Raw genomic sequence first — 27,782 nt, forward strand, 5'->3', positions numbered from 1 at the left:
ATTTTACCTCAGTCACAGCTCTGCTGTTTTCATGCGCTTTTTTTTTTAATCCTGCACTGGCAGCTTCAGGCTGCTATGCCGCGTGCGACGGCCTGCGGGGAGTCGGGGGCGCGGCCCTCTCGGAGGCCCAGCGCTGCCCGTGGGCCCCCCCTTTTGCGGCCGCGCAAAATGCAGAGAGTGCCGTCGGCTCGCGGGCAGAGGCCGGCCCCGCCCCCACTTGAAGAGGGAGCGGTGGCCATCTTGCCCATGCCGAGCAGCGAGGATGCAGCGTCGGACAGAAGGGATTTCCCTCTTGATTCTCCTCCAGCCCTCAGCCCACAACGAGATCACGATCTCGCGGCGCATAACCCCCCCCCGCCCACAGACCTGCGGAGACAGCTTTAAAAAGGCAAGTTCCATTTTCTTCGCGGTTTGTTCTGCTGATGCATGAAGCCTTCCTAGAGGCAGAGGCTGGCTGGGAGGATGCGGGTCTCTCTCCCCCTAAAGTCTGCAAGTCAGCTGCAGGCGCTGGGAATGCAGGGGTTCGTTGTCCCCGGCTGCCAGTAAATCCGGGGGATGCAGAGCCACCTGACCCGTTCCCAGACCCCTTGATTCCGGATGTAGGGGGTGATTTAGAGGGAAATGTCCCGGTTGAAGGGGATGACCCCCAGATCCTCCTTTTATTTGGTAAGGACGAGCTGGATCTCTTAATCCCGCAGGTCTTGAAAGAGCTTGAGATTCTGGCCCCCCCCCCCGTTGGAAACAGATGTTTCCCCGGAGGATTTTGTTTTGGCGGGAATTAAGGGACCCCCTCAGACCTTCCCATTTCATCAAAATTATTTCAGATAGTATCTAGGGAATGGGATTTTCCAGAGGCCTCATTAAGGGTTAGCAGGGCTATGGAGAAGCTGTACCCCCTCCCGGCTGAGTCATTAGATCTTCTCTAGCTACCCAAAGTGGACTCTGCGGTCACGGCCGTCATTAAACATACTACTATTCCCGTGACGGGGGAAGCAGCGCTTAAGGATCTCCAGGATAGGAAGCTGGATGTTTTGTTGAAGCACATTTTTGAGGTTTCTGCATTAGGTGTCCAGGCTGCGGTCTGTAGCAGCCTCATGCAGAGGGCTATGCTTCGCTGGGTACAGCAATTGCTTACGGCCCAGGACCTACCGCCTGAAGAGGCGGAGCAGGCGAACCGCATGGAATCTGCAGTCGCATATACTGCAGACGCCTTATATGATCTCCTTCGGACTTCCACCCGAACTATGTCCTCGGCGGTATCCGCAAGGCGCTTGCTGTGGCTTCCTCCAAGTCCCGATTAGGTTCCTTCCCCTTTAAGGGGAAATGGTTGTTCGGAGACGAGCTGGAGCAGCTCATTAAGGACTTGGGGGACAATAAGGTCTACAAGTTGCCCGAGGACAAGCCCAAGCAGTTTCACACTTTTGGGAATTTCAGAGGCCGTTTTCGTGGTCAACGATGGTTCCGTGTGGGGAGGGGTGTTTCCTCCACACAGAGACAACAGGAGTCTCGGTCACAGACTTGGACGAACTCCTTTCGTGGCAGACGGCCTCAACGTTCGCGGGGGCATCGCATGCCTTTACCCCCAATAAGGCGGCACAATGAAGCAGCGCCGGCCCATTCCTCCGTTCCTTTAATTGGGGGTCGCCTGTCCCTGTTTCAGGAGGAATGGGTCAAGATAACATCAGACCAGTGGGTCCTCGACGTTATAAGTCACGGTTACGTTTTGGATTTTGCTCGCCCGCTCCGAGATCTGTTTCTTCTGTCCCTTTGCGGTCCTCCGGCAAAGCAGCAAGTTATTGCACAGATGTTGACCCGTTTACGGGCGCTGGGAGCGGTAGTCCCAGTCCTGCCTGCCGAGCATCAGACCAGTAGGTATTCCATTTACTTCGTGGTTCCAAAGGAAGGAAGGAACGTTCCGACCAATCTTGGACTTGAAACAGGTCAACAGAGCTTTGCGCGTTCCGCGTTTTCACATGGAGATGCTGAGGTCTGTCATTGCGGCCGTCCACAAGGGAGAACTTTTGGCTGCTTTGGATCTAAACGAGGCATATCTCCACATTGGAATCCAGGAGCACCATCAGAGATTTCTGAGGTTCATGGTTCTGGGGGACCATTATCAGTTTTGCGCCCTGCCGTTCGGTTGGCGACAGCCCCCAGAATTTTCACCAAAGTATTGGTGGTGGTCGTGGCTTCTCTTCGCCACCAAGGGATACTAGTGCATCCCTATCTGGGCGATTGGCTCATAAGGGCCAAGTTGGAAGCTCTGTGCAAGCTAGCGGTTCAGTCAGTGGTGGAGCAGCTACAGGTTGGGTGATCAACTTCACAAAGAGCCATCTAACCCCAACTCAGCACCTGGAGTTTCTGGGAGCCCGATTCGATACCTCGGTGGGCAAAGTGTTTCTTTCACGACAACGGATGGTCAATTTAATGGCTCAGGTGCGGATCCTGTAGGAACTGCCATTGCCTACGGCCTGGGATTATTTACAGGTATTTGGGCATGTGGCTTCTACTCTGGAAATGGTCCCTTGGGCCTTTGCTCATATGCGCCCTTTGCAGGGGGCATTGCTTTCCCGCTGGGATCCCAAGTCGGAGGACTACAACATGCTATTGCCCTTGCCGGAGCCGGCACGGTCCAGTCTCAATTGGTGGTTAATACCGGACCATCTCCTTCAGGGGGTGGACTTGGAACCTCCACCTTGGATCATTGTTACGGATGCCAGTCTATCCGGGTGGGGGGCGGTCTGTCAGTCCTGAGCAATGCAGGGACGATGGTGACCTGGGTGGTTCGTCTGGCCTTGCGTCAACTCCTCCCGATGGTGCACTGTCGGGTGGTGCGAATTCTATCAGACAAAGTGACCACCGTGGCGTATATAAACAGGGAAGGAGGCACAAGAAGTCGCCCGGTGGCTGCCGAAGAGACTTTGTTAATTTCCTGGGCGGAACGCAATCTGACCTGCATTGCGGCCTCACACATCGCAGGCGTGGACAATGTTCAGGCAAATTTTCTCAGTCGACAACACCTGGATCCAGGAGAGTGGGAACTGTCGGCCGAGGCAATGCAACTCATAACTTGACATTGGGGGACACCGCGCTTGGATTTAATGGCGACTCGGTGAAACACCAAAGCTGCTCGTTTCTTCAGTCGAAGGAGGGAACACGGATCGGAAGGGGTGGATGCACTGGTATGTCCGTGGCCTCCACGCATCCTCCTTTATGTGTTTCCCCTGTGGCCCCTAGTGGGAAAGGTGTTAAGACACATCGAATCTCACTGGGGTCTTGTAATTCTAGTGGCCCCGGAGTGGCCAAGAAGGCCGTGGTTTGCAGATCTGGTCAATCTGGCGGTGGACGGTCCATTGGGTCTCGGTCATCTCCCGAATCTTCTGAGTCAAGGCCCAGTATCTTTCCATCTGGCGGATCGCTTTTGTCTAGCGGCTTGGCTTGTGAGCGGAGACAACTGAGAAAGAAGGGTTACCCGGAAGCGGTGATTTCTACTCTTCTTAGGGCACGCAAGTCCTCGACATCTCTCGCCTATGCTAGAGTTTGGAAGGTCTTTGACTCCTGGTGCAGTAGGTTAAAGCTGTCGCCACGGAGGGCCTCTTTGGGGCATATTTTCACATTTTTGCAGGACAGTTTGAAAAAGGGCTTAGCTTACAGTTCGCTTCGCGTGCAGGTAGTGGCTCTGGGCTGTCTGAGGGGTAGGATTGATGGTTCTTCTCTTGCCTGCCAACCGGACGTTGCTCATTTTTTACGCAGGGTTAGGAATTTGCGTCCCCCCTGTTAGGGCTCCATGTCCATCCTGGAACTTGAATTTGGTTCTCTCTGTGCTTCTCCATTTGAACCTATCAAGAGAGCCACTTTGAAGGATTTAACTCTCAAGACAGTATTTCTAGTGGCTATTTCTTCAGCGTGTTGCGTTTCGGAACTTCAGGCATTGTCGTGCTGGGAGCCGTATTTGCGTATATCTGAGTCCGGGGTATCCCTACGCACGGTGCCTTCTTTCTTGCCTAAGGTGGTTTCGGCCTTCCATGTTAATCAGGCGGTGGAATTACCTGCCTTTTCTGAGGAGGATATTCGCTCTTCTCAAGGTCAGGATCTGAGGCGTTTGGATGTCTGGCAGGCACTTCTGCGGTACCTGGCGGTGACTAATGATTTTGACTTTTGGATCATCTATTTGTTTTGTGGAATGGCCCCAAAAAGGGTCTTCAGGCTTCCAAGACTACTGTCGCCCACTGGTTGAAAAGCACAATTGCTTCCACATACATTGGGTGTGGACGTCCTGTACCGGTTGGGCTTAAGGCTCACTCTCTTCATTCTTAGTCTGCATCATGGGCTGAAAGTCAGTTTGTCTCTCCTCAAGAAATTTGCAGGGCGGCCACTTGGAAGTCCTTGCACACTTTCGCTCGACATTATCGGTTGGATATCCGTGATCCGTCGGCGGATTCTTTTGGTAGCACTGTGATTCGAGCGGGACTCTCTGGGTCCCACCCCATTTAAGGCGGCTCGGGTAAATCCCAGCAGTCTGGACTGATCCTGGTACGAACAGGGAAAGGAAAATTAGTTTCTTACCTGATAATTTTCGTTCCTGTAGTACCTAGGATCAGTCCAGACGCCCGCCCAAGTCTGTTTGCTACTGGAGAGTCCGCTCGTATTTCTTTCTGTTCCTTTGTCTCCTTACAGTTCCTGCAGCTGCAGAGTATCTGAATACGTGTTGATGCGTAGTTTCAGGCAAGTTATACAGGGTTTTCTATTTTCATATAGGGAGACAAGTTTGTTTGTGTTTTCAGAGCACTAGGCCTACTTGATCTAGTCATTGGTTGAGTTTAAAGGAGTTTACTATTCAGCAGGAGTGGATGTTTCTATGATTCATTCTGCTTTGATATTCTTTATACTGAGGGATCGCAGGTGGCAACCAGTATATCTAGGGGGGTGCTTTTCAGCTTTTCTCTGACTCCATCTGCTAGACGGGAGGCATAACCCAGCAGTCTGGACTGATCCTAGGTACTACAGGAACGAAAATTATCAGGTAAGAAACTAATTTTCCTTTGCGATGGAGAAGATACAGAGAAGGGCGACCAAAATGATAAAGGGGATGGAACAACTCCCCTATGAGGAAAGACGATAGAGGTTAGGACTGTTCAACTTGGAGAAGAGACAGCTGAGGGGGGATATGATAGAGGTGTTTAAAATCATGAGAGGTCTAGAATGGATAAAAGTGAATCGGTTATTTACCCTTTTGGATAATAGAAGGACTAGGGGACACTCCATGAAGTTAACATGTAGCACATTTAAAACTAATTGGAGAATGTTCTTTTTTATTCAATGCACAATTAAACTCTGGAATTTGTTGCCAGGGGATGAGGTTAGTGCAGTTAATGTAGCTGGGTTTACAAAAGGTTTGGATAAGTTTTTGGAGGAGAAGTCCATTACCTGCTATTAATTAACTTGACTTAGAAAATAGCCACTGCTATTACTAGCATCAGTAGCATGGGATAGACCAGTAATGGCGAACCTTTTAGAGACCGAGTGCCCAAACCGCAACCCAAAACCCACTTATGTATCGCAAAGTGCCAACACGGCAATTTAACCTGAATACTCAGATTTTAGTTTAGTTCCGCCACAAACTACCATAAGCTCTTCCTAATCGAGGCCAGCATTCAAACTGCAACAGCGCCAACCTATAAGGCCTCAAAAATAGTCCACCCGGCCACACGTCTCTACGTAAGATACCAACAGCACGTTCTGCGAATGCTGACAAGCACAGCAGCTCACCGATTGGCCGTTCTATAGCAACTGCAGGTGCGTAAGGGCAGGGGCCAACTGGTATTTAAACACACTCAGGGAGCAAGGTCTCCTCAATTCTGATTGAGACTATCGAGGGGAGGAGTTCCTGCTGAGCAGTAAACTGGAAAGCAACTGCTCCAACGCTTTTGCTACAATCCTACCATTATTAAATTTGTGCTAACGACAGAAAAACATTGCATGAGCATTTAGAAACCTAAAAAACAGAGAACATCACTTTTTTTTTTTTTGAAAATACATTTTTGGAACTCCTCGCACGCTAATATAACTGGCTGATCACGTTTTAGGAAAGGGGTGACCACTTTTCAGGCCAGTTTTCAACTTTAGATATTTCTCCACCAAGGGAGATTAAATACATAAAAAGGCAGCACAACTTTAGTGTGACCTTAAATTACTGGAAAAACGAAGAGACTTGCAGCTCCTGAAATATCTGCACTAATTTGCCAAGACTATCCGAAAGTGGGCACTGACTAGCAGGAAGCTAACAAGATGAGTGATTTACAACAAATTCAATTCAACAATTTCTGCCCTGACTCTGGGGGCTTTAAATATCAGAAAATTAAGAGCGCAAGAATCTGCACTGCCTACCCGAAGAGCAATGGGCAGACGCTGAGGAGTGCCCAGATTCTGGCCACCTGTGGCCACCAACACCAGGGAAGAAGAGCCAGACAGCAGCCAGGCAAAGTCCACCGCCGGCGGAGGCACAGAAGGAGGAGATAGCTGCGCAGGTGCAGATGGTCGGAAAACCGGCCATGGTGGCGCAGTTACTGCCGCTGGTGCGGACAGCAGGTGCCAATGGAGCTAGGCAGCTGTACTGTCCAGAGAAAATCCAGAAAGTTGGCAACCCTAGCGACGGTGTGCCCACAGAGAGGGCTCTGAGTGCCCCCTCTGGCACGCGTGCCATAGGTTCGCCACCACCGGGATAGACTGTTTTATGGGTACTTGCCAGGTTCTTATGACCTGGATTGGCCACTGTTGGAAACAGGATGCTTGGCTTGATGGACCCTTGGTTTGACCCAGTATGGCATATTCTTATGTTCTTAACTTTGGCCTTCAGAGACGACCCTGTATATATTTCCTCCCTTGCCATTAACAGGAAGAATGGTTGAAAAGATTTCAAGGCACTTGGATCTGGTGATCATTGTAACACCAGACTAGCCAAGATATTCCAGGTATTCAGATCTTAGCAGGTTGCTATAGGGGACTCAAGTACATTTTTCACACCAGATAGATCTTCTGGCACAAGGTCTAGTTCTCCATGAGGATCCGGATCACTTTTTATATTATGGTCTAGCCCTTGAGAGGGATCGTCTGATTAGGCAGGAATATTCATGGCAGGAAGTGAATACACTGCTGAAGGCTAGAAACTACTCTACCACCGTGGTTTATGTGAGGGTTTGGGGAGCTTTGAGAAATATTATGCTCATCAAATTTCTCCTAGGTTAGCTTTCTTGCTGGAGGATCTGGAGAAAGGTCTGGTCTTGATTCCTTGAAAGTTCAAGTTGCAGTTATTGCCTGTTATAGGGGTCAGGTGTCAGGAGGAACCCTGACTTTGCATACAGATGTTATGTGGTTTCTGAGAGGGGTCAAGCATATTAGGTCTTCAGTGAGGGATCCTATCCCATCCTGGGATTTGAATCTAGAGTCTTATGCTTCTTATGGATTCCTAGTTTGAACCCTTTAGATCCATTGCTCTCAGGTTTCTTACTCTAAAAGTAGTTTCCTGGTGGTGAATCTTTCAGCCAGAAAGATTTTGATTTACAGGCAATTCTTGCAGAAAGAATTTTTCAGATCTGTAGGGACACGGTCAGGATTTGTACAGTGCCTTCTTTTCTTCCTAAGATAGACTACCTGGTTCACATGAAAGGCAGACACTGTTTGCCTTCCTTTAGTCGGCAGTCTTTGGACAAGGACTGTCAGTTTTGCATTCCTTGGATGTCCACATAGTGTTTTGAAGTATCTGAAGGTCACTAATGAGTTTAGGAGATTGGATTATTAGTTTATCCTGTTTAATGGTGACAGGAGGGGCGAGGCAGCATCCAAAGCGTCCATTGTGCATTGGATTAAAGAGGTAGTTACGGCGGTTTAAGTGGACAAAGATAAGCCTTTGTCCAAGCAAGTTAGAGTACATTCCATGAGGGCTTAGGCTGCTTCGTGGGTAAAACATCAATTGGTATCTCCACAGGAGACTTGTAGGGCAGCTACGTGGTCCTCTTTACATTCCTTTTCTAAGCATTACTGTTTGAATATGAATGCTAGGGAAGATGCATTCTTCACAGTGGAGGTATTGAAAGCTGATTTGGCAGGGCCCACCTTCATCGGGAATAGCTTGGGTTCATCTTGTTCATCTGGGCTGGTCTGACTGATTGAAGAGGAAAGAGAAATTTAATCTTACCTGATGATGATTTCCTTTCCTTTAAACCAGTTCAGAGCCTGTCGTATGCTACTAAATGTGTTCTTGTTTTCAGCTGTGAAGTTTGAAGTGATGTCATCTGTGCTGGACATATGGTACAGGTATGGGTCATGGGCGTATTGTATATAGGCAGTTGCTTTTTCTAATATTATTGGTATTCTGGAAGCCCTTTGGTTATTTGAGATTTCTAACCCTTACAGAATTTTAAGAAGCTTGTTAAAGAAAATACGGGCAGATTAAGGTCATCACTGATGTATATAAGGGATATCAGTGAGCCCTTTTGTTCTGTGTCTTCATCCTCTGGTTGGTGGGCATAATCTGTTTGTCTGGAGTGGTCTGACTGGTCTAAAGGAAATGAAATTATCAGGTAAGAGAAAATTTCTTTACCCTTTCAAATATTACTAGGATTAGAGCACATGCTTTTGAAAGTAGCAGGTAGATTTAAAACAAATTGGAGAAAATTTTTTTTTTAAGCTTTGGTATTTTTTGATGAAGGATGTGGTCAAGGCATCTAGCATACCTTGGTTTAAAAGAGGTTTGGGCAATTTCCTAGAGGAAAAGTCTATAACCAGGTGGACTTGGGAAAGCCATTGCTTATCCCTCAGAATGGGCATCCTATCATCCTCCAGACCAATCCAGATGAATGGGTTTTTCTGCACCTGCAAATGGAGGCAGAGAATAGAAGATTAACTGTAATTGCCCACATAAGGACCTTGCTACCTGCAGTTCCTCAGTATTTCTCTGTCTCCAGTGGTCAGATTGCTCCTAGGGGTGGTTAGGTCTGCTTAGGGATGAGCAGGAAAATCGGTGACCCTGAATTTCTTATTCCCAGACTCGTTGGGGGGAGAGGAGCTGTTAGCCAGTGGTGCTGGCACCCTTTCCCCCCCTCTCCTTGCCTGTTTTTCGCTTCAGGATCAAGGCTCCTTCAGGAAAGTATACCTTTTTTTTTTTTTTTTTTTTTTTTTTTTCATTTTTTTGGTCAGATTAGTTTTCTTAAAAAAAAAAAAAAAAAAAAAAACCCACACAAAAAAAACAAAGGGAGGTGAGGGAGCTGCAGTGTTTTCATCTGAGCTGTATAGAAGACAGCTAAAGGAGAATTTGGTTTCCTGTTGCTCTATAGCGGTATTTTCCATGGTGTGAGGGGTCAGTGACACTTTTGAGCAGGAGGGGAGAAGGGAAGCAGTGCTGCAGTTTTTATTCTGCAGCCATAAGGCTCCTTAAAATGGCAGCTCCCGTGGAACACAGGAAAAACTGTACTGCCTGCAGGGATAGGCACGGGACAGTTCTTCCCTCAGATATCGGCTGTGCCTCCTCCAGTGGGGGGGGGGGGGGGGGGTAAGGGCCATTTGGGGGACTTCCTAGCAACAGAAAAGCGATTGGGAGGAAAGCAGTCTTAACAGGCCGATTTGATCACTGTGAGAGATCGGGATTCTGGTGTGGTGGCCATGTTTCCTGTCTTCTGTTTCTGAAAGAGCAGGCAGTGATGCAGAGCCCCTGTTGCTTAACTCTCGGAGAGGGAATTAATTGCTAATTTTCTTTCCTTGAGTCCCACCAGACCAGTCCAGAGTCCTGGTCTCTTATACTGCCTTTAATAAGGCTGTATGAAATATTCAGTGAATGCTTTGGCTGGTTGATTCCAGCATGTGTATGGTTTGCAGCTGATTTTTGGACACTCCCGGTTGGAGGAAGTCAAGTTTCTTTTCGGCTCACCTAAGAGTTTATTATGCCTGCTCGTGGGATAGTGTTAGCTTGGTTACATAGATATATTGTGGGACTGCAGGTGGCACAGTGTCTTATGTAGGCAGATACAGTAAATCTTTTATTCTTTGTCTCCATATGCTTGGAGGGAAAAAAAAACCAATCCAACTGGACTGGTCTGGTGGGATTCAAGAAAAGCAAATTAGCAGATAAGGAACCAGAAATTACCTACAGAACCTGAATGAAATCTGCTTTTGAAGTGCCTGAAAAAGCAAAATATAAATTAAGTAAATGTTCCCTCTTGTTCCATTATTGACCTTGCCTTGCCTCCTTCATGTTAAATTTTGAACTTGTGCTTGATACAATGAAAAGGATTGCGTGTGTTGGTGAATGTTATATTCATTCTATGATTAACTATTTTTCTTGATATTGCTCCATATCCAGGCATGTGTTCCTCTTAAAAATATTAATTCATAATAAAAAAAAAAAGTTAGAAACCTCCCCCCCCCCCTCCCACCCCCCCGTGAAGTTCAAATCTATAGGTTCTCCTGAGAGTTCCCGACATATTCATGAATTGCCCTATGTTTTCTTTATTTCTGCCTTTTTCCCAGTCGGCCATGCATTTTTGCAGCAAAGTAGGGTACCCATGCCTGGTGCGCCCTTCTTATGTGCTCAGTGGAGCAGCGATGAACGTGGCATACTCGGACAGCGATCTGGAGAAATTCCTCAACAGTGCCGTAGCTGTATCCAAGGAGCACCCTGTGGTCATCTCTAAGTTCATTCAGGAGGCCAAAGTAAGTACACAAGTTTTCCAGTGAATCACGGAAGGGAAAGGGAGAGGTCAAAGTCTTGAGCAGAGCTTATAAATTCTCCTAAATGTTTTCCTGGAGCCTTGTGGGTCCCTTATGCAATCCTGCCCTGTCACTTCTGAAATGGGAGGACAGTCCCCAGGCCCATCAGACTAACAGGCAACATGCTTTTAAGATACTCACTCTTGTTTATAAAGCTCTTTTGGGAGGAGGGTCCCCCCCCTAACTGGCATCACTGTTCCGCAGAAAGTTGAATGTTCCCTCTATTAAAGAATTTAATCTTCAAGTGATCCATAGCCGTGCTTTTTCAATAGTGGGGCCAGTATTATGAAACAGTTTGCCCCTCGAACTTTGGGAAATAGAGGACTATAATTTTATTTTTTGGGGGGAAAAAGCTAAATCAGCCACTTATTTCAAATAGCTTTTTCCTGATGATTTTATCTGTACTTTTCATATGAATTTGAGATGTTTTAAATATTTTATTGACTTTATTTATATAAGCATTTTATATACTATCATTCCAAAAGATACCATGGTTTACAGCAACATTCATATTCTAGTTCAACAATCATATTCTAGGTCAACACAACAACTAATACATAATTATGCATTGTTTGCATTGCATTGTTGGACTGGTTTTGTTTTTGTTGTTTGTTTTTGTTTGTTTTTAATGTAAACGACTTAGCATGGTTTTTCTATTATAAGCGGTATATAAAAACTTCTAATGAATAAATAACTCTCCAAGCTCCTGCCCGCAGATGGGTCTTGCTTCAATGTTCCGGTTAGCTGCAGAAGATGGGAGGGTGTGTTCCCTTGTGATCCTTACATGACTCATCTGAGGATGCAGCTGTATGAGCTTACTCTTCCTGCTTTTGTAGTGGCAGCATGGTGTGCTGGCACCCCAGGTGGTTACCTATCTCTCCCATCCCCTCTGACAGCTCTGAGGGTCCCCAGGCAGTTCTGCTTTCAGTGAAGGAGAAGAGATTTCCTGGCACTATCTTGTTTACCCCATCTCCCACCTGCTCAATGCTGGGCCCTGTAAGCAACTATTTTCAAAACTTGCAAGGCCAGTTATGCTGGTCTCATGCATTAGATATGAGCAAAGCCCACCTACAAAGTGTGAAAACTCTTGCTTGTGGTGCCAGTATTGTTTAAGAATATTTACTGGAGTTGAACTCTAGGCAGCTCCTGCTGAATTTCTGCCATGGTCTTGAGTACAGTAGTGAAGGTGAGATTTGGAGACAGGTGGAAAATAATTTTAAAAAGGAGCTATTTTAGTGTCCAGTCAGATGAATCCAGAACAAGCGGGTTATGCATCTCTACCAGCAGATGGAGTTGGAGCAAACTGATATCACAGTACATATACCCCTGCAGTGACATCAGCCTGCCAGTATTCTCCATCTCCAGCAGATGGTGGATGTGCATCTTCCTACTAGGGATTGCTTCATTTTGAAAAAGGAGAATTCCCTGTACGTACCCAGATCAGTTCAGACACCTGGGTTTTTCCTCCCTTCCAGCAGATGGAGACAGAGAAGTTTTTCAAAACAAACCCTGGCATATATACCAAGGTGCCACCCACAGTCCCTCAGTCTTACTCTGTCTCCAGCAGATGGCAGAGGTGCAAAACCCACAATCTCTTTTGATTAAAAAAAAAAAAAAAAAAGAATTAGGAATAGTTAGGGACTTCTGTTGCTTTATTGGTTTTAAAAAAAAAAGAAGAAGAAGAAGGCCTGTTACTCTCCCAGGGGGTTGGTTGGCAGGTCCTGAGGGGAGCATCCTCCTTGGTCGAGGCAGCTGCTCAAGAGGGTCGAGGGCCCTGCCTTGGTGGATTAGCAGCACTGGGGTGATACCGGGGAGCCTGGCTCACTCGCAGCAGGAGCAAGGACCTGTCCAGAATCAGGGACAGCGCGGGGGTAGGTTTGCGATTTAAAAAAAAAAAAAAGTTTCAATTGTTGATTTTTTTTTTTTGCTGCGCCGACTCTCCACCAGACAACAGTCATTGTAAAGTTTACTCTATGCTTATGGCCAGGGACACAAGAACACTTAGACTCAGTAAAAGTATAATGTATTTTTATTAATCAATATAAGTGTTCTCTCAGTCCTTTTGAGGCAGGCGTTTCGGCAAGCCAGGCAATTCCCCATTGGCAGCGGGGACTAAGGCCTCGCAATGAGATACTGCTGGTCCATCCCTCAGTACCATGCTCCACCATGTGCCAAACTATGCCAGGCTGTCGCTCTTCTTCGAGGAATGGACCAAATTAACGTCGGATCAGTGGGTCCTCACCGTGATAAGTCAAGGTTATGCTTTAGATTTTATACGGCGTCCTCGGGACAAGTTCCTGATCTCTCCCTGCGGGTACCGAGAAAACGGGAGGCAGTACAAGGAACACTCCAGCACCTGCTGGCCCTGGGGGCTATCACGCCGGTTCCGCCTGCAGATCTGGGCAAGGGACGCTACTCCCATTTACTTCATTGTCCCGAAGAAGGAAGGAACGTTCCGCCCCATCTAGAATCTCAAGAGTCACACAGAGTATCCGGATGGAGACTCTTCGGTCCGTCATCGCCTCAATACAACAAAGCGAATTCCTGGCATCGCTGGATCTCACGGAGGCGTCTCTCTGCATTCGGTCACCTCATCGGAGATTTCTCAGTTCTGCATCCTGGGAAAACCTTTTCAGTTTAGGGCTTTGGTTCTCGCCACCGCTCCAAGGACATTCTCCAAAGTGATGGTGGTGGTGGCAAGCGCAACTCCGGAGGGAAGGCCTGCTGGTGCACCCTTACCTAGACGATTAGCTGATTCGGGCGAAGTCTGAGACTCTGTGTCACACAGCCATCAGCAGAGTGCTTCAGCTCTTGCTCTGCCTCTGTTGGGTAGTCAACCTTGCCAAGAGTCATCTAGTCCCCTCAGAGTCTCTGGAGTTCCTGGGGGCTCTGTTTGACAGCACAGGGGAGAGTGTTCCTCACCACAGAGTGGATAGTCAAGCTTCAGGGTCAGGTGAGGGACCCAATGTCCATGCAGATGCCCAAAGTGAAGGATTACTTGCGAGTCTTGGGGTCCATGACATCTACTCTGGAATTGGTGCCCTGGGCCTTTGCTCATATGCATCTGTTACAATCAGCATTGCTGTCCGTTGGAACCCGCTGTCGGAGCAGTTCCATCTCCCGCTTCTGCTTACGGACTCCATGAGAGACACAGTCTTGACTGGTGGCTGGTTTCCGACCATCTCGAGCGGGGAGTTCCCCTGGTAATGCCCGACTGGATGGTCATCACCACGGACGCCAGTCTCTCCGGCTGGGGAGCGGTTTGTCTGGGGAAGTCTGTTGCAGGGCAGTGGTCCCAGAACAATCTGTGATCAATCAACCGTCTAGAACCAGGGCCGTAGCTCTGGCCTTGGAGGCCTTCTTTCCGCTCCTCCGGGGGAAGTCGGTCCGGGTATTGTCCGACAATGCAACCACAGTGGCCTTTATCAGTCGCCAAGGAGGAACCAGGAGACGTCCAGTGGCGACGGAGGCTCGTTTCTTAATGGACTGGGCGGAACTCCATCTCATCAGCATTGCATCTTCCCACGTTGCTGGGGTGGACATCGTGCAGGCGGACTTTCTCAGTCACCACCATCTCGAACCCGGAGAATGGGAGTTGGCCGATGAGGCTTTTCAGCTCATCTGCAACCGGTGGGGCACGCTGTGCATGGATCTGATGGCCACGTTCAGAATGCCAAGGCTCCGCGGTTCTACAGTCAGCGCAGAGAGACAGGGGCAGAGGGGGGTCAATGCCCTGGTACTTCCCTGGCCGAAGAACATCTTACTGTAGGTGTTTCCTCCTTGGCCGCTAATCCGCAAGGTGCTCAGGAGAATAGAGCTTCATCCAGCCGAGGTGATTCTGGTAGCTCCGGAATGGCCGAGGTGTCCCTGGTTTGTAGATCTGCTCAATCTGTCCATCACGGCTCCTCTGCAGTTTCGGGAGTCCGCTGCTCTTCTTCATAAAGGGTCTGTTTGTTTGGAAGAGGCGGATCGCTTTTGTCTTGCGGCTTGGCCTTTGAAAGGCAACGCTTGAAAAGTAAAGGTTACTCTGACCCAGTGATCGCCACACTGCTGTGGTCGAGGAAACCATCTACTTCCCTGGCTTATGTTAGGATCTGGAAAGTTTTCGAAACTTGGTGTTCGGATCGCGAGGTGGATCCTACGAGGGCGTTGGTTTCTGACATCCTGGCTTTCCTGCAAGCCCGTCTTGCTAAAGGTCTTTCCTGTAGTTCCCTCCGTGTACAGGTTGCGGCGCTCGGTTGTCTCCGATGCAAGGTCCTGGGGGTTGTGTTGGCCTTACACCCGGATGTGGCACGTTTCCTACGGGGGGGGGGGGGCGAAGCACTTACGCCCTCCGCTTCGTCTTTCGTGTCCTTCCTGGAATCTCAATTTGGTACTTTCGTCCTTGTGTGCGCCACCTTTTGAGCCTATAAAGCGGTCAACGCTAAAGGATCTTACGCTGAAAGTGTATTTTTGGTGGCGATTTCTTCGGCACGTCGGGTGTCGGAATTGCAGGCGTTGTCATACCGGGAACCCTTCTTGAGGATTTCGGATTCAGGGGTGTCCTTGCGGACGGTCCCCTCCTTTCTTCCAAAGGTGGTGTCATCTTTTCACTTGAATCAATCGATCGAACTTCCTTCCTTCTCCGATGTGGATCAATCGGATCCAATAGCCAAGGATTTACAGAAGCTAGATGTCTGCAGGGCTCTGCTCTGGTATCTGGAGGTTATGAATCCTTTTCGGGTATCGGACCATCTCTTTGTTTTTTGGAATGGTCCACATAAAGGCAGGATGGCCTCCAAGGCTACCATAGCTCGTTGGTTGAAGGAGGCCATCGGTTCTGCGTATTTACTGCTTGGTAAGACTGTACTGGTGGGACTTCACGCTCATTCCACGCGTTCACAGGCAGCTTCTTGGGCAGAATCTCACCAGGTTTCGCCCCAGGAAATTTGCAGGGCGGCTACTTGGAAATCTTTGCATACTTTTGCAAGGCATTACAGATTGGCTGTGAGAGCTTCGGAGGCTGGGGGATTTGGAGAAGGGGTGCTCTGTGCGGGCCTCTCCGGCTCCCACCCTCTGTGAGTTGGCTCTGGTACATCCCAGGTATCTGGACTGATCAGGGTACGTACAGGGAAAGGAAAATTAGTTTCTTACCTGATAATTTTCGTTCCTGTAGTACCACTGATCAGTCCAGAGCCCCGCCCTCTAGCTGTGTGCACTTAAGTAACGGAGAGTCCCGCTCGTTTAAAGTTTGTTTTTTTTGTGTTATGGTTATTTACCATGCCTTCTCGCCTGTTCTATTGATTCTGTCTATTTGTTCTCAGTTGAGGTGTTCAATAAACCTTAAGTTAGTTAGATGTTGAATTGGGTTTTTATTCCATTCTGCTTTGACATTATGTAAGACTGAGGGTGGCACCTTGGTATATATGCCAGGGTTTGTTTTGAAAAACTTCTGTCTCCATCTGCTTGGAGGGGAGGCAAAACCCAGGTGTCTGGACTGATCCATAGTACTACAGGAACGAAAATTATCAGGTAAGAAACTAATTTTCCTTTAAGGCAATTACATTCACCCTTCTCTCCTGCAGTGATACCAAAAGGTCCCTCCCACAGCTGAGAATTCCTGAGGTTCCTCAGATGAGTGCCTTGGTCTGGTAGCTTGTTTTTCAGCTGGCATGGACTTAGCTGCTTAAGCAGCTGAAAGGTAGCAGGTGCAGGAAGCTGAGCGCGGTGGTGACTGTATATGCCCTGTCCCCCCCCCCTGCAGCTGGAGACCATCTCTGTATTCAGCCAGGTCAGCCTGAGCTCAGATAAGTTTAAAAAAAATAGAGACCTAAAAGGAGCCTTTTTTAGTGTAGGGCTTCCTCCTTTTTCCCGGTCTCCAAGCTTGCCGCACTGTTCTGACGTTCGTCCAGCTTCGTGGGAGGTCGAGGGATGTGTGCATCCTGGCGGGTTGAGCAGCCTCTGTAGGCTAGGCCCCACTTTGAAGCATTTTCGCTGTGAGCCACATAGAAGGCTGCAACGGTAATTATGTGTGCTTTCTTAAGCTGTTTTCTACTTGATTATCGGTGTGTGCGCCTAGCTGTATGTCCAGTTTTTGGACGCTTAGTCGGGTCTTGTATTATGTGCATCTAAGTTAAGCGGCACCTTAAGTGGCCGCATGCTTACCTGTGTGTCCAAATTGTATTGTGTGCTTAAATTGCTTTATAGTGCTTATTTTTGGGACGCCTAGGTGTGGTATGCCTAATTTTTGGACTTACAGGAAAAAAAAAAAGCTAGATGCACACCTCCGGCTGCCGCTCAAGCGCACTATCTGCCATAATGGCGCCTATGCCTAAGAAACCTAAGCGCCTTTCTTTTTGCACTAGCTGTCATATTTGGGCTTCTCAACCAGGAGTGCACGCTAACTTGTGCCAGCGCATTGTGAAGGATCAGTGAGATTTGCCTTCCTCTGATTTCACTAAGCCTGGCTCTTCCCAGCCGGATATAGGCAGGGTAGTGCCCTGATTTGGAACTCCCCAAACTGGTTCCTCAGCAGGGGATGTTAGCTCAGTGAGTACACCTAAAGTAACTCCTGAATTGGATACTTCTACCTTTTTGTGGATAATTTTTCCAGGGATTGCAATCTTTTCTCCAGTCACAGTTTTCAGCCCTCTCTAATACACCCAGAGCAGAGTCACAGGTAGGAACCTTGCCAGGACATACTGTTAATTGCCAGAGTACTGCTAGAGCAGCAGCAGGTCTTTCCAATGGAGGACCGGATGGCATGCATGACGCCGATCCTGACTCCCTTGAAGATGGTGGAATTCCTCCAGGATTAGAACTGTATAGAACTATGCTATGGCTCTTTCATAAAAATGAACTGCCAGCTCTAATTTCCCAAACCTTAAAAAATGCTTGGAGTTCCTGGGGCAGACACTGGAACTGAGCTGAAGAAAAATTCTATTTTGGTTTCTTTGCATAAGGCCTCTTGTATTTTCCCCATGATGGAAGCCATTCAAAAATTAATTGATCTTGAGTAGGGCACGCCAGAGGCTAATTTCAAAGGGGATCAGGCTTTGGAAGTCCTGTACCCTCTGGATCCCTAGGCAAGAGAGCATTTACATTTTCCGAAGGTAGATACACTTGTGTGCAGTCTCCAAGCAGACCGTTATTCCTGTTGAAGGAGGCGTGGCCTTGAAGGAATTTCATGATAGGATTGAGACTATCCTTAAGCAAGCATTTGATGCAGTAGCAGTGTCCTTGCAGATTGCTGCTGCTTGTTCCCTGGTGGGTCGATCTTGTTTGCTTCTCTCCCAGGAGGTTGATGACTCTGAGATAGACTCTGAGATGAACTCCAGGGCAGTTATGGAACCTGCTGCTGCTTTTTTGGCAGTTGCAGGCTGTGATTTGGTCTGCTCTTCAGCCAGAGGAGTGGCTTCCACAGTAGCAGCCAGGTGTCAGTTATAGATGAGAAATTGTTTGGCAGATGCAACCTACAAGGCTAACCTTACCAAATTGCCCTTTAAAGGCTCGCTATTATTTGGGAGCAAGTTGGAAAAACTGGCCAGTAAATAGGATGAATCTCCAGTTCCTTGTTTGCCAGAGGATAATGAGCAGACGCCACGCTCTTTTAACATGAGGTCATACTAGAGGATCCAGGCGTTTTCGTCCCTATAGAGGAAAGACCCTTCAGAGAATGCAACCTTTTGGTAGGTCTCAGTCCTTTTGTCTCCAGCCAAGAAGGGGGTGCAGGTTTTGGGTAGTTGAATCTCCTGTCACTTCCCAATGAAAGTTTGCCAACCCACTCCGGGAACAGTAGATAGGGGGACGCCTCTCTTTCTTCTATCAGAGGTGGGTCAAGATCACATCGGATCAATGGGTCCTGGAAGTGATACGAGAGCGATATGTGCTGGAGTTCACTTACAGAATAGCCACTGCCATTAGCAATGGTTACATGGAATAGACTTAGTTTTTGGGTACTTGGCCAGGTTCTTATGGCCTGGATTGGCCACTGTTGGAAACAGGATGCTGGGCCTGATGGACCCTTGGTCTGACCCAGTATGGCATTTTCTTATGTTCTTATGAGGGCTGTGGTTGCAGTGCCCTTGTCTCAAGAAAATAAAAGTCGATAATCCTTTATTTCATTGTGCCCAAGAAGGAGGGCTCCTTTTGTCCCATCCTGGATCTCAAAGGTGTCAGTCGTCGTGAACCTTCATATTCCCATCTGACTAGAACATCAACGCTTTCTGCGGTTCACAGCTCTAGGATGCCATTATCTATTTTGGGCCCTGCCCTTTGGTCTGGCCCACCGCCCCATGGACTCTTCCAAGGTAATGGTAGTAAAGGCAGCAGAATTGAGAAAATATGGAATCCTCGACACCCTTATTTGGACAAATGGTTGATTCCAAGCCAAGTCACTGGAAGAGAGCTTCAGAGTGACCTGCAAGGTGATCTCCCTGTTGTAGGAGTTCGGCTGGGTGGTGAATCTGGCCAAGAGCAGTCTTCAGCCTGCTTAGTCGTTGGAATACCTCTGAGTTTGGTTCGCCATGAAGAAGAGCAAGGTTTTCCTGCCGGAAGCACGCATTCAGAAGTTGATGACACGGTTCTGTCTGTTATTGAACACTCTGTTCCCAATTGTATGGTCCTGCCTGCAAGTACCAGGCTTAATGGCGGTGACCCTGGAAGTGGTCCCGTGGACGAGGGCACATATACGTCCTCTTTAGCCCTCCCTGCTGTCGCAGTGAAACCCGCAGTTTCAGGACTATTCAAATCAACTCCTGCCGATGGAAATCTCCTCCCAACTGTAGTGGTGGCTGCAGGTGGAATCTAGTACCGCCAGACTGGCTAGTACTGACAATAGATGCGAGCCTCCTTGGTTGGGGATCTCACTGTCAGGGGCTGATGGTTCAAGGGTGCTGGAATACAGAAGTGTCTCTTTGGAACATCAATCAACTGCGAGCCAGGGGGATCCAGTTGGTATGTTTGCGGTTCAGGACTGACTGCAGGGTCAATCGATCCAGATAATGTCTGACAATGTAACGACTGTGGCTTACATCAATCAGCAGGGAGGAACCAAGAGCCAGCAAGTGTCACAGGAAATAGGTCAGCTTATAGAATGGGCAGAAGTGCATCTCCAGATCTCAGCCTCACACACAGCAGGAAGAGCATGTAAGAGCAGACTTTCTCAGCAGGGAGAGTCTGGACCCAGGAGAATGGGCTTAGTCAGATGAGGCATTTCAGCTGATTCTGGATTGCTCCCCCGTTCCTAGACCACCTGGCAACTTCACACAATGTGAAAGTTCTACGATTCTTCAGTCGCAGGAGAGATTCGAAGTCGTTGGGGATCGATGCCCCAGTGCAGGAGTGGCTGGAGGAGAAGTTGCTGTATGCCTTTCCTCCATGGCCCATATTGGGCAGATTGATCCAAAGGATCAAGCGCCATAGAGGGATGGTGCTCTTGGTTGCTCCAGATTGGCTCAGGAGGCAGTGGTATGCAGATTTATGGCGGCTCCCCTTTGACGTCTGGCACACTGGAACCTGCTAAGTCAGGGTCCAGTTCTTCATGAAGATCCAACTCCGTTTTGTCTTACGGTATGGCCCTTGAGAGGCATACTTGGTGATAGTGATTTCCACTTTGCTTTGCGTTAGGCCAAGGCAGTGGAGAACTTTCTATGTGCAAGTTTGGTGAGTGTTTGAGGCCTGGTGTGAGGATCAAGGTACTCATCCTCATTCGGCCAAGATCCTGCTCATTTTGGAATTTTTGCAGGATGGATTGAATAAAGGTTTGGCTCTTAATTCCTTAAAGGTACAAGTAGCGGCTCTCGCCTGTTTCAGGGGCCATGTGAATGTTGGTTCCTTGTCGGCTCATCGTGATGTGGCCCATTTCCTGAAAGGAGTAAAACATCTTCATCCTCCCTTATGGTTTCCCGTACCCTTATGGAGTCTAAATTTGGTCTTGGATTTCTTAGCGGGTTCTATGTTTAGACCAATGCATAACCTGTCCTTGCGGTTACTGACTTTGAAAATGGTATTTCTTGCGGCAGTTTGTACTGCGCACATAGTTTCCGAGCTGCAGGCCTTGTGTTGCCGGGAACCCTTCCTCCAGGTGACTCCAGGGTCGATATAGCTGCATACTCTTCCTTCATTTTTACCGAAGGTGGTCACTGAATTTAACTTGAATCAGTACATCTGCCTGCCGTCTCTGGACAGAGAGAGAGACCTAGGGGAGTATCGTCTGTTGTGACCCTTGGATGTCAAGAAACATATCATCCAGTATCTGTAGGTTACTGAGCCTTTACAGAAAACAGATCGCCTGTTAGTTCTTCATGGTGGGCACTAAACAAGGAGAGTTGGCCTCGCGAGCTGTAATAACTCACTGGATTAAGGAGGTTGTCACAGCAGCATACGTTGATGCTGCAAGCCGTTACCTAGTCAGATTAGGGCTCCTTCCTCTAGGGCTTAGGTTGCTGTCTCCCATTGACATTTGAGTGGCATTGTGGTCCTCCTTACATATCTTTTCCTGGTATTATCGTCTGGATGTGCAGGCCCGGGAGGACGTAAACTTTGCACATGCTGTTTTGACAGGACCACAGGCAGCCTCCCACCCTACTTGGGAGTAGCTTGGATGCATCCCACTTGTTCTGGATTCATCTGACTAGATGCAAAGAAATGAGAAATTCTACTTACCTGATAATTTCTTTTTCTTTAGGACAGTCAGATGAATCCAGCTTCCCTTCCTTGGCTGCAGAATACACGGCCTCCATTGCATGCAGATATATCTCATGCATATTCATTGTGGATATCCTGAAACCAAATCTGTTTGTGGCACTCCAGTACCAGAATTGCCTATCCTGGCTTAGCCCTTAGTTCCCTGAGGATTCAAGTTGCGGCTATCGCATGTTATAGAGGTCAGATTCAGGGGTATCTGTGTCTTCTCATCCAGATATGTCCCATTTCATTTGCAGAGTTAAATGTATTTGTTCCCCTCCTTTAGGTCTCTGTTTCCCCAGTGGGATCTTAATCTGATTCTTCGTGCCCTTGTGGGTTCTCTCTTTGCAATACTTAAAAATGCATTGCTGAAGGAGCTCTCCCTAAAGATGGAGTTTCTAGTGGTCATATATTCAGCCAGATGCATTTCAGAATTACAGTCTTACTTTGCAGCGGTCTCTATCTAGTATTTTCTGCAGTATCTGATACTTTTTGTCCCATGCTGTCCTTTTTACCCCAAGTCATGTCTCCTTTCAATTTAAATGCAAAAAGTTTTCAAAACATTGAGGAATATCAATGCTCACAGAATTTATATAAAAACCCTTTTACAAATTCAACTTGTATAATATAACCAAAGTATGTAAGAAATTAATAGACCTGTCATACTAGGCATTCCTGGCTGAATCTGATTTCATTGCCTTATCAATAATCATTGGTCACAAAAAAGTAGTATTATTTTTTATATTGAGATTTTTCAATGCAGATAAAAGAGCAACTTATCTGAATATATCAGGGCTTCATCTTTCCCACATTCAGCATAATCATTGACCTCCTCAGTTCGTGTTTTGTAATCTGCATCAGGGGATACTGCCAGAGGAATTTCAGGAGGGACTCACTACTCTAAAAAGGGCTTGATGCTGGAAAGCACGAGGTCAAGGCAGCATATGACATCTTTGAGACTGCCTCCAGAGTCTCAGCGACGGGAATTAGCACCAGACACTGGGCATAGCTCAAATCTTCTGACCTACGCCAGGAAGTCTAGGAAAATAGGCAGACCTTCCATGCACAGGGGTCAGTTTTGTTAGGCGAGAAGATTCAGGAGACAGTGGTGCAACTCAAAGATCACCATGAGACCTTGCGCCAGCTGTCCACTGTTCCCTCGGACTTCTTACCTACCGCCAAGAGGTCATTTAGACAGGAACCTAAGAGGCTATCCTATAAACCACGTAGGTATTACCCTCCTCCATCCTGTGCTCTACCACCCAGACCCTCTCAAAAGAGGACAGCCTCGACAACACAGGGCCCCAAAACCCCAACCAGCTTCACAGACTGGTCCGGCGTCGGGGTTTTGATTCCCTTCTAGAGAGCAGCAGACAACCCCCACCTCCAACACCCTTTCCTGTGGGAGGCTGCCTGTGCCACTTTGCCAGCACATGGCACACTATCACCACTGACCAATGGGTCCTTTCTGTGGTTGCCCACGGTTACCATCTGAACTTCCTTACACTCTCCATCACGTCCGGCGTGGAGTCTAACCGACCATACTCCACTTCTCGAGGCAGAACTCTCAACCTCCTGCACTCCACCGCCGTTGAATCGATTCCCCGACTGCAGCGAGGAAAAGGGTTCTACTCTCGATATTTTTTAATTCCCAAAAAGTCAGGTGGCATATGTCCTATTCTGGACCTTCGTGCCCTAAACAAACATCTCCGCAAGGAAAAGTTCAGGATGGTGACCTTGGGCACCATGCTCCCTCTCCTACAAAAGGGAGATTGGCTCTGTTCTCTAGATCTTCAGGAGGCGTATGCCCACATAGCCATCTACCCTCCTCATCGAAAATACCTCAGATTCATAGTAAGTCACAGACATTTCCAATACAGAGTGCTGCTGTTGCCTAGCATCAGCACCCCGGGTATTCACGAAATGCCTGTCAGTAGTAGCAGCTTCCCTAAGGCAGCGCAGTATCCACGTCTATCCATATCTAGACGATTGGCTGCTCAGGGGTCCATCCAAGGAGATAGTACTTCAATCCCTCCGTATTACTATATGCTTACTACAATACTTGGGGTTTCTCATAAACTATCCCAAATCACATCTGACTCCTTCACGCACCCTCTTGTTCATCGGAGCAGATCTCAACACCATTCAAGCCAGGGCATTCTTCCCGAAGGACGAAGCATGCACACTGTCAACCTTAGCAAAAGCAATACAGACTCGCCGCACTACTACAGCGTGTCACCTGCTAACCTTGCTAGGACACATGGCTTCTACTGTTCACGTTACCACAATGGCTCGGCTAGCCATGAGAGTAACACAATGGACTTTAAAGTCCCAATGATCCCAATCACATCAACATATGTACCACATTGTCCACGTCACCAGCCAGCTTCGACTCTCACTAGTTTGGATACAGGAGTCCAATCTTCAGATAGAACTATCTTTTCAACCTCCAGAGCCTCAAATTACATTAACCACAGATGCCTCCAACTTGGGTTGGGGAGCCCATGTCAACAACCTACAAACCCAGGGAACCTGGACTTCAAAAGAATAAAACCACCAGATCAATTTTCTGGAGCTCAGGGCGATACGATATGCCCTATTCGCATTTCAGGATTGCCTATCCAACAAGGTAATCCTAATTCGAACAGACAACCAGGTAGTGATGTAGTACCTCAACAAGCAAGCGGGCACAGACTCTTACCTGCTATGTCAAGAGGTGGCGCAGATCTCAGCCTGGTTCTCTCTCGTTCCATGATACTCTAAGCAACCTATCTGGCAGGCGTGAACAATGTGATGGCGGACAATCTCAGCCAGACATTTCATCCCCATAAATGGTCCCTAGATCTCACTGTAGCGAACACGATTTTCCACCAGTGGGGCCGCCCACACATAGACCTCTTTGCGTCAATTCACAACCGCAAAGTAGACCAATTCTGCTCTCTACATCACAGACGCACGACACCTCCAAAAGATGCCTTCGCCCACTCATGGACAATGGGTCTTCAGGACATGCTGTCTGAATACAGCCCCACCTCCAAACACCAGTGCACCACAGTTGCAGCTGTTTACAGGGCCCCTACATGGCTGAAATCTTATCTCTTGTAGCCTCCCCTTGGCTATAGCTGTTCTAGGAGTTTATGAGGAAATGGAGCTCATGAGCTGGATCAAAAATCTTCCAGAGGCCAGATTTTTAAAACCTTGCATTGATTTCTGCATCAACAAGCTGTTTTACGAAAAGGTACCAGAATGCCATTCTAGTGTTTTATCACAAGTTAAGCTCTGATGGTAAGAACATATGCAGCGCTAAAGGAAGATCATTGTTGCATCGTGTCCCTTATGGTTTCCAGAGAATGCTTTTCTAAGTAAGACCCTTTGAAAATTCCTGTGGGCAGCAGTTCATAAACCAATGCATGATAGTTTGTCTAATGCTAATGCACTGCAGTGGTCATTTTATGGGATCTTGAGAGGGCCTCTGACCTTTTGTACCTATTTTTCTCTCCCCTTATCCTGGTAGGAAATTGATGTGGATGCTGTGGCTTGTGATGGAGTTGTCATTGCAATTGCCATCTCTGAACATGTGGAGAATGCTGGAGTTCACTCTGGGGATGCTACCCTGGTCACTCCTCCTCAGGACATCACCCCAAAGACTTTGGAGAGAATCAAAGCCATTGTCCATGCTATTGGGCAAGAACTGCAGGTCACAGGGCCCTTCAATCTGCAACTAATTGCCAAGGTATGGATATGGGGGAGGCATCTTGTGGTGAAATGAGATAGAAACTTGAGGTGTGCCATGTTTGGTTAGATTGAAGATCCATAAAACCCAGCATCCTGTGTCCACAACAGCCAATCTAAGAAGTTCCCGGCAAATCCCAAAATAGATCCATTTCATGTTGCTCTCTTCCAAGGATACACAGTAACTTTCCCAAATACCCTATTTGCCGGCATATAGGACGCGGTGGTGTATAAGACGCACACCCTTTTGACTACACATTTTTAAGGAAAAAATAATTTTCTAACTTGGCCGGTGCAAGCCCCTTTTGCCCAGCACCAGCCAAGTTAGAAAATAATTTTTTCCTTAAAATTGTGTAGACAATCAAAATTCCCTGTCTTGTGCATTATTCTCTGGTGCTGGGCTGGGCAAAAGGGGCTTGCCGAAGCGCGCAAACCCCTTTTGCCCAGCACCGGCCAATCGGGCGGCACGCCCTCACTCCCCAGTGCCATTGTGTCACTTCCCCGCCCCCCCTCCCGGACGCTGTTAGTATAATCAGTAAAATTGTGCAGCTGAATAATCACGTCGCATGGGGATTACCCTGCGCTGGTGCTAGGGCTCTAAGAGCATGATCAATTTTAATAGGCCGCTTAGAAAGCCACTTAGAAAAATAAACAACCGGATTGTTCCTCACCGTGTCACTTCCCCTCCCCACTGGACACTGTTAATTTTGATTACCAGCGCATAGGACGCACTCCATATTTTTCCCCTATTTTGAGGGGGAAAAAGTGCGTCCTATACACTGATAAATACGGTATTTGTTTATGGACTTTTCCTCTAGAATTTGTCCAAACCCCTTTTAAATCCAGTTATGCTAGATGCATTGACCACATCCTCTGGCAACAAATTCCACAGTTTGATTTTGCACTGAGTGAAAAAATTCTTTCTCAGATTTGTTTTAAATCTGGTACTTGTCACTTTCATGGTGTATCCCCTAGCCTTAGTACAATGTTTCCAAACCTTTTCAAGTCCAAGGCGCATACCTATTTTAACAAAAATGCGTGGCACACCAGCCTCCACGAAGTAGGCAATGTGGACTTAGGGAGGACTTGTATGGCCAAAAGAAAAGCTAGGGATGCACAGAAAGCCCCACCAGTCTCTCTTCCAAATTAAAAAAAAAAGGGAAAGGGGGGGGAAAGACACACATGGACCCATTGTGATGGACTAGCTCTCTATATACAAGTGCTGGATAAGGGGAGAAGTTTGTATTGTACAGGCAGCTTCCTCACGTACCATGGCTGCTAGAGCTCCTCCATTGCACATTGGCACACTTGTTGGAAAACACTGCCTTAGTACTATTTGAAAAGGTGAAACAATTTTGATTTCCTCTTCAGTCAGTCAGACAAATGAGCTATGCTCTCCGATCAGCAGATAGAGACAGGGATCAACAGGTTCGCTGACATCACATCCTCTCTGTCTCCAGCAGATGATAGGCAGCATCCTGTTCTGTAAGTTGAGGTCTAGATAGGCCTTATGAAGAGGAATCCAATGCAAGGGCAGCTCCCTGTAGTGAAATTCAAGTACTCCCTCAGTCAAGCATCACCTAGGTCAGGAGTCTTTTCTAGTTTTTCTGGCTGAAGTGGACTGCAGAGTTGGTTAGTATCTAACCTTCTCCGCCCCCCCCCCCCCCCCTCCCAGATTTCCTCTTGGCAAAATAAAAAAAAACTAAACAAAAAAAAAAAATTTAGAATACGGATAGGAATTTTTTGGATGATTGCTCTGCCCTCAGGCTTAAACCAGGATCCTTCTGAGTTCTACAATTCTTAATATTTTAGATGTACATGCATCCACTTCTGATGCCTCAAACCAGGCAGCCCCTTAACCAGGCACCTTGAGTAAAGTATAGGGAAGGAGACTTTTCCAGGGACACAGTCAGTGGAGAACCCAATTTAGAAATTACCCATGGGCTCCTCTAGATTAGTATTCTGACTACTTAGCCATATCTCCTCGTTGGAGAAGTCCCAGTCCAGAGGAGCAGCCCTGCTTGCCGCTGATACTCTGAGGTGGACAGGAGGAAAAAGAGCTATATATGCTAGAAAGAAAATTACTACCACCTTACAGTCCCTTTGATCTGTTAATTTAAATTACTATTTTCATAAAAGTACATACGTGGAAATCTGAGCAAATGATTAAATCCTCATTTAATCTGTCTCCCTTTCTCCCTCCTCCACCCCAACATAATTCTTGTTTCCCTGTACGTACCCAGATCAGTCCAGACGCCTGGATTCATACATCCCTGCCAACAGGAGGGATGTATGAATCCAGGCGTCTGGGATCTGGACAACCAGATGTACACCCCACAGGCGCACAGATGGGCTCACAAAAGGGAACAACCCCCGGGGGTCCAGATCCCTCCCTGATGAGGCCGCCCAGGCGGCTGCAGGCTCCCCAGGGATTTTTTCGTTCCCTTTTACCTGAGATTGCCTGTTCCTTTTAGACAGGGTTTATCTCTGTGTATTTTCAAAAAAAAAAAAATTCACAGGCTATTTTGTTTTCTGGCAGTCTGCAGCACAGCTCTGAGGGCGACGTCCCCCCGGTAAGGTCAGCTCCTTAGCCTTTCAGGTGTTGGGCGTTAAGATGCCCCAGT

The 27,782-nt window shown here is 47.6% G+C and overlaps 1 protein-coding gene across 1 annotated transcript in view; it reads left to right on the forward strand.

Annotated features, from left to right (window-relative positions):
* Positions 1 to 27,782, forward strand: part of CAD (carbamoyl-phosphate synthetase 2, aspartate transcarbamylase, and dihydroorotase) — a 363,344-nt gene that overhangs the window by 187,922 nt on the left and 147,640 nt on the right. The window contains 2 exon segments of the mRNA XM_029596327.1: positions 10,522 to 10,704; positions 24,941 to 25,159. Coding sequence (XP_029452187.1) covers positions 10,522 to 10,704; positions 24,941 to 25,159 — 402 coding nt within the window.

Source organism: Rhinatrema bivittatum, chromosome 3 (genome assembly GCF_901001135.1).
Source record: "Rhinatrema bivittatum chromosome 3, aRhiBiv1.1, whole genome shotgun sequence".
Lineage (NCBI taxonomy): Eukaryota > Metazoa > Chordata > Amphibia > Gymnophiona > Rhinatrematidae > Rhinatrema > Rhinatrema bivittatum.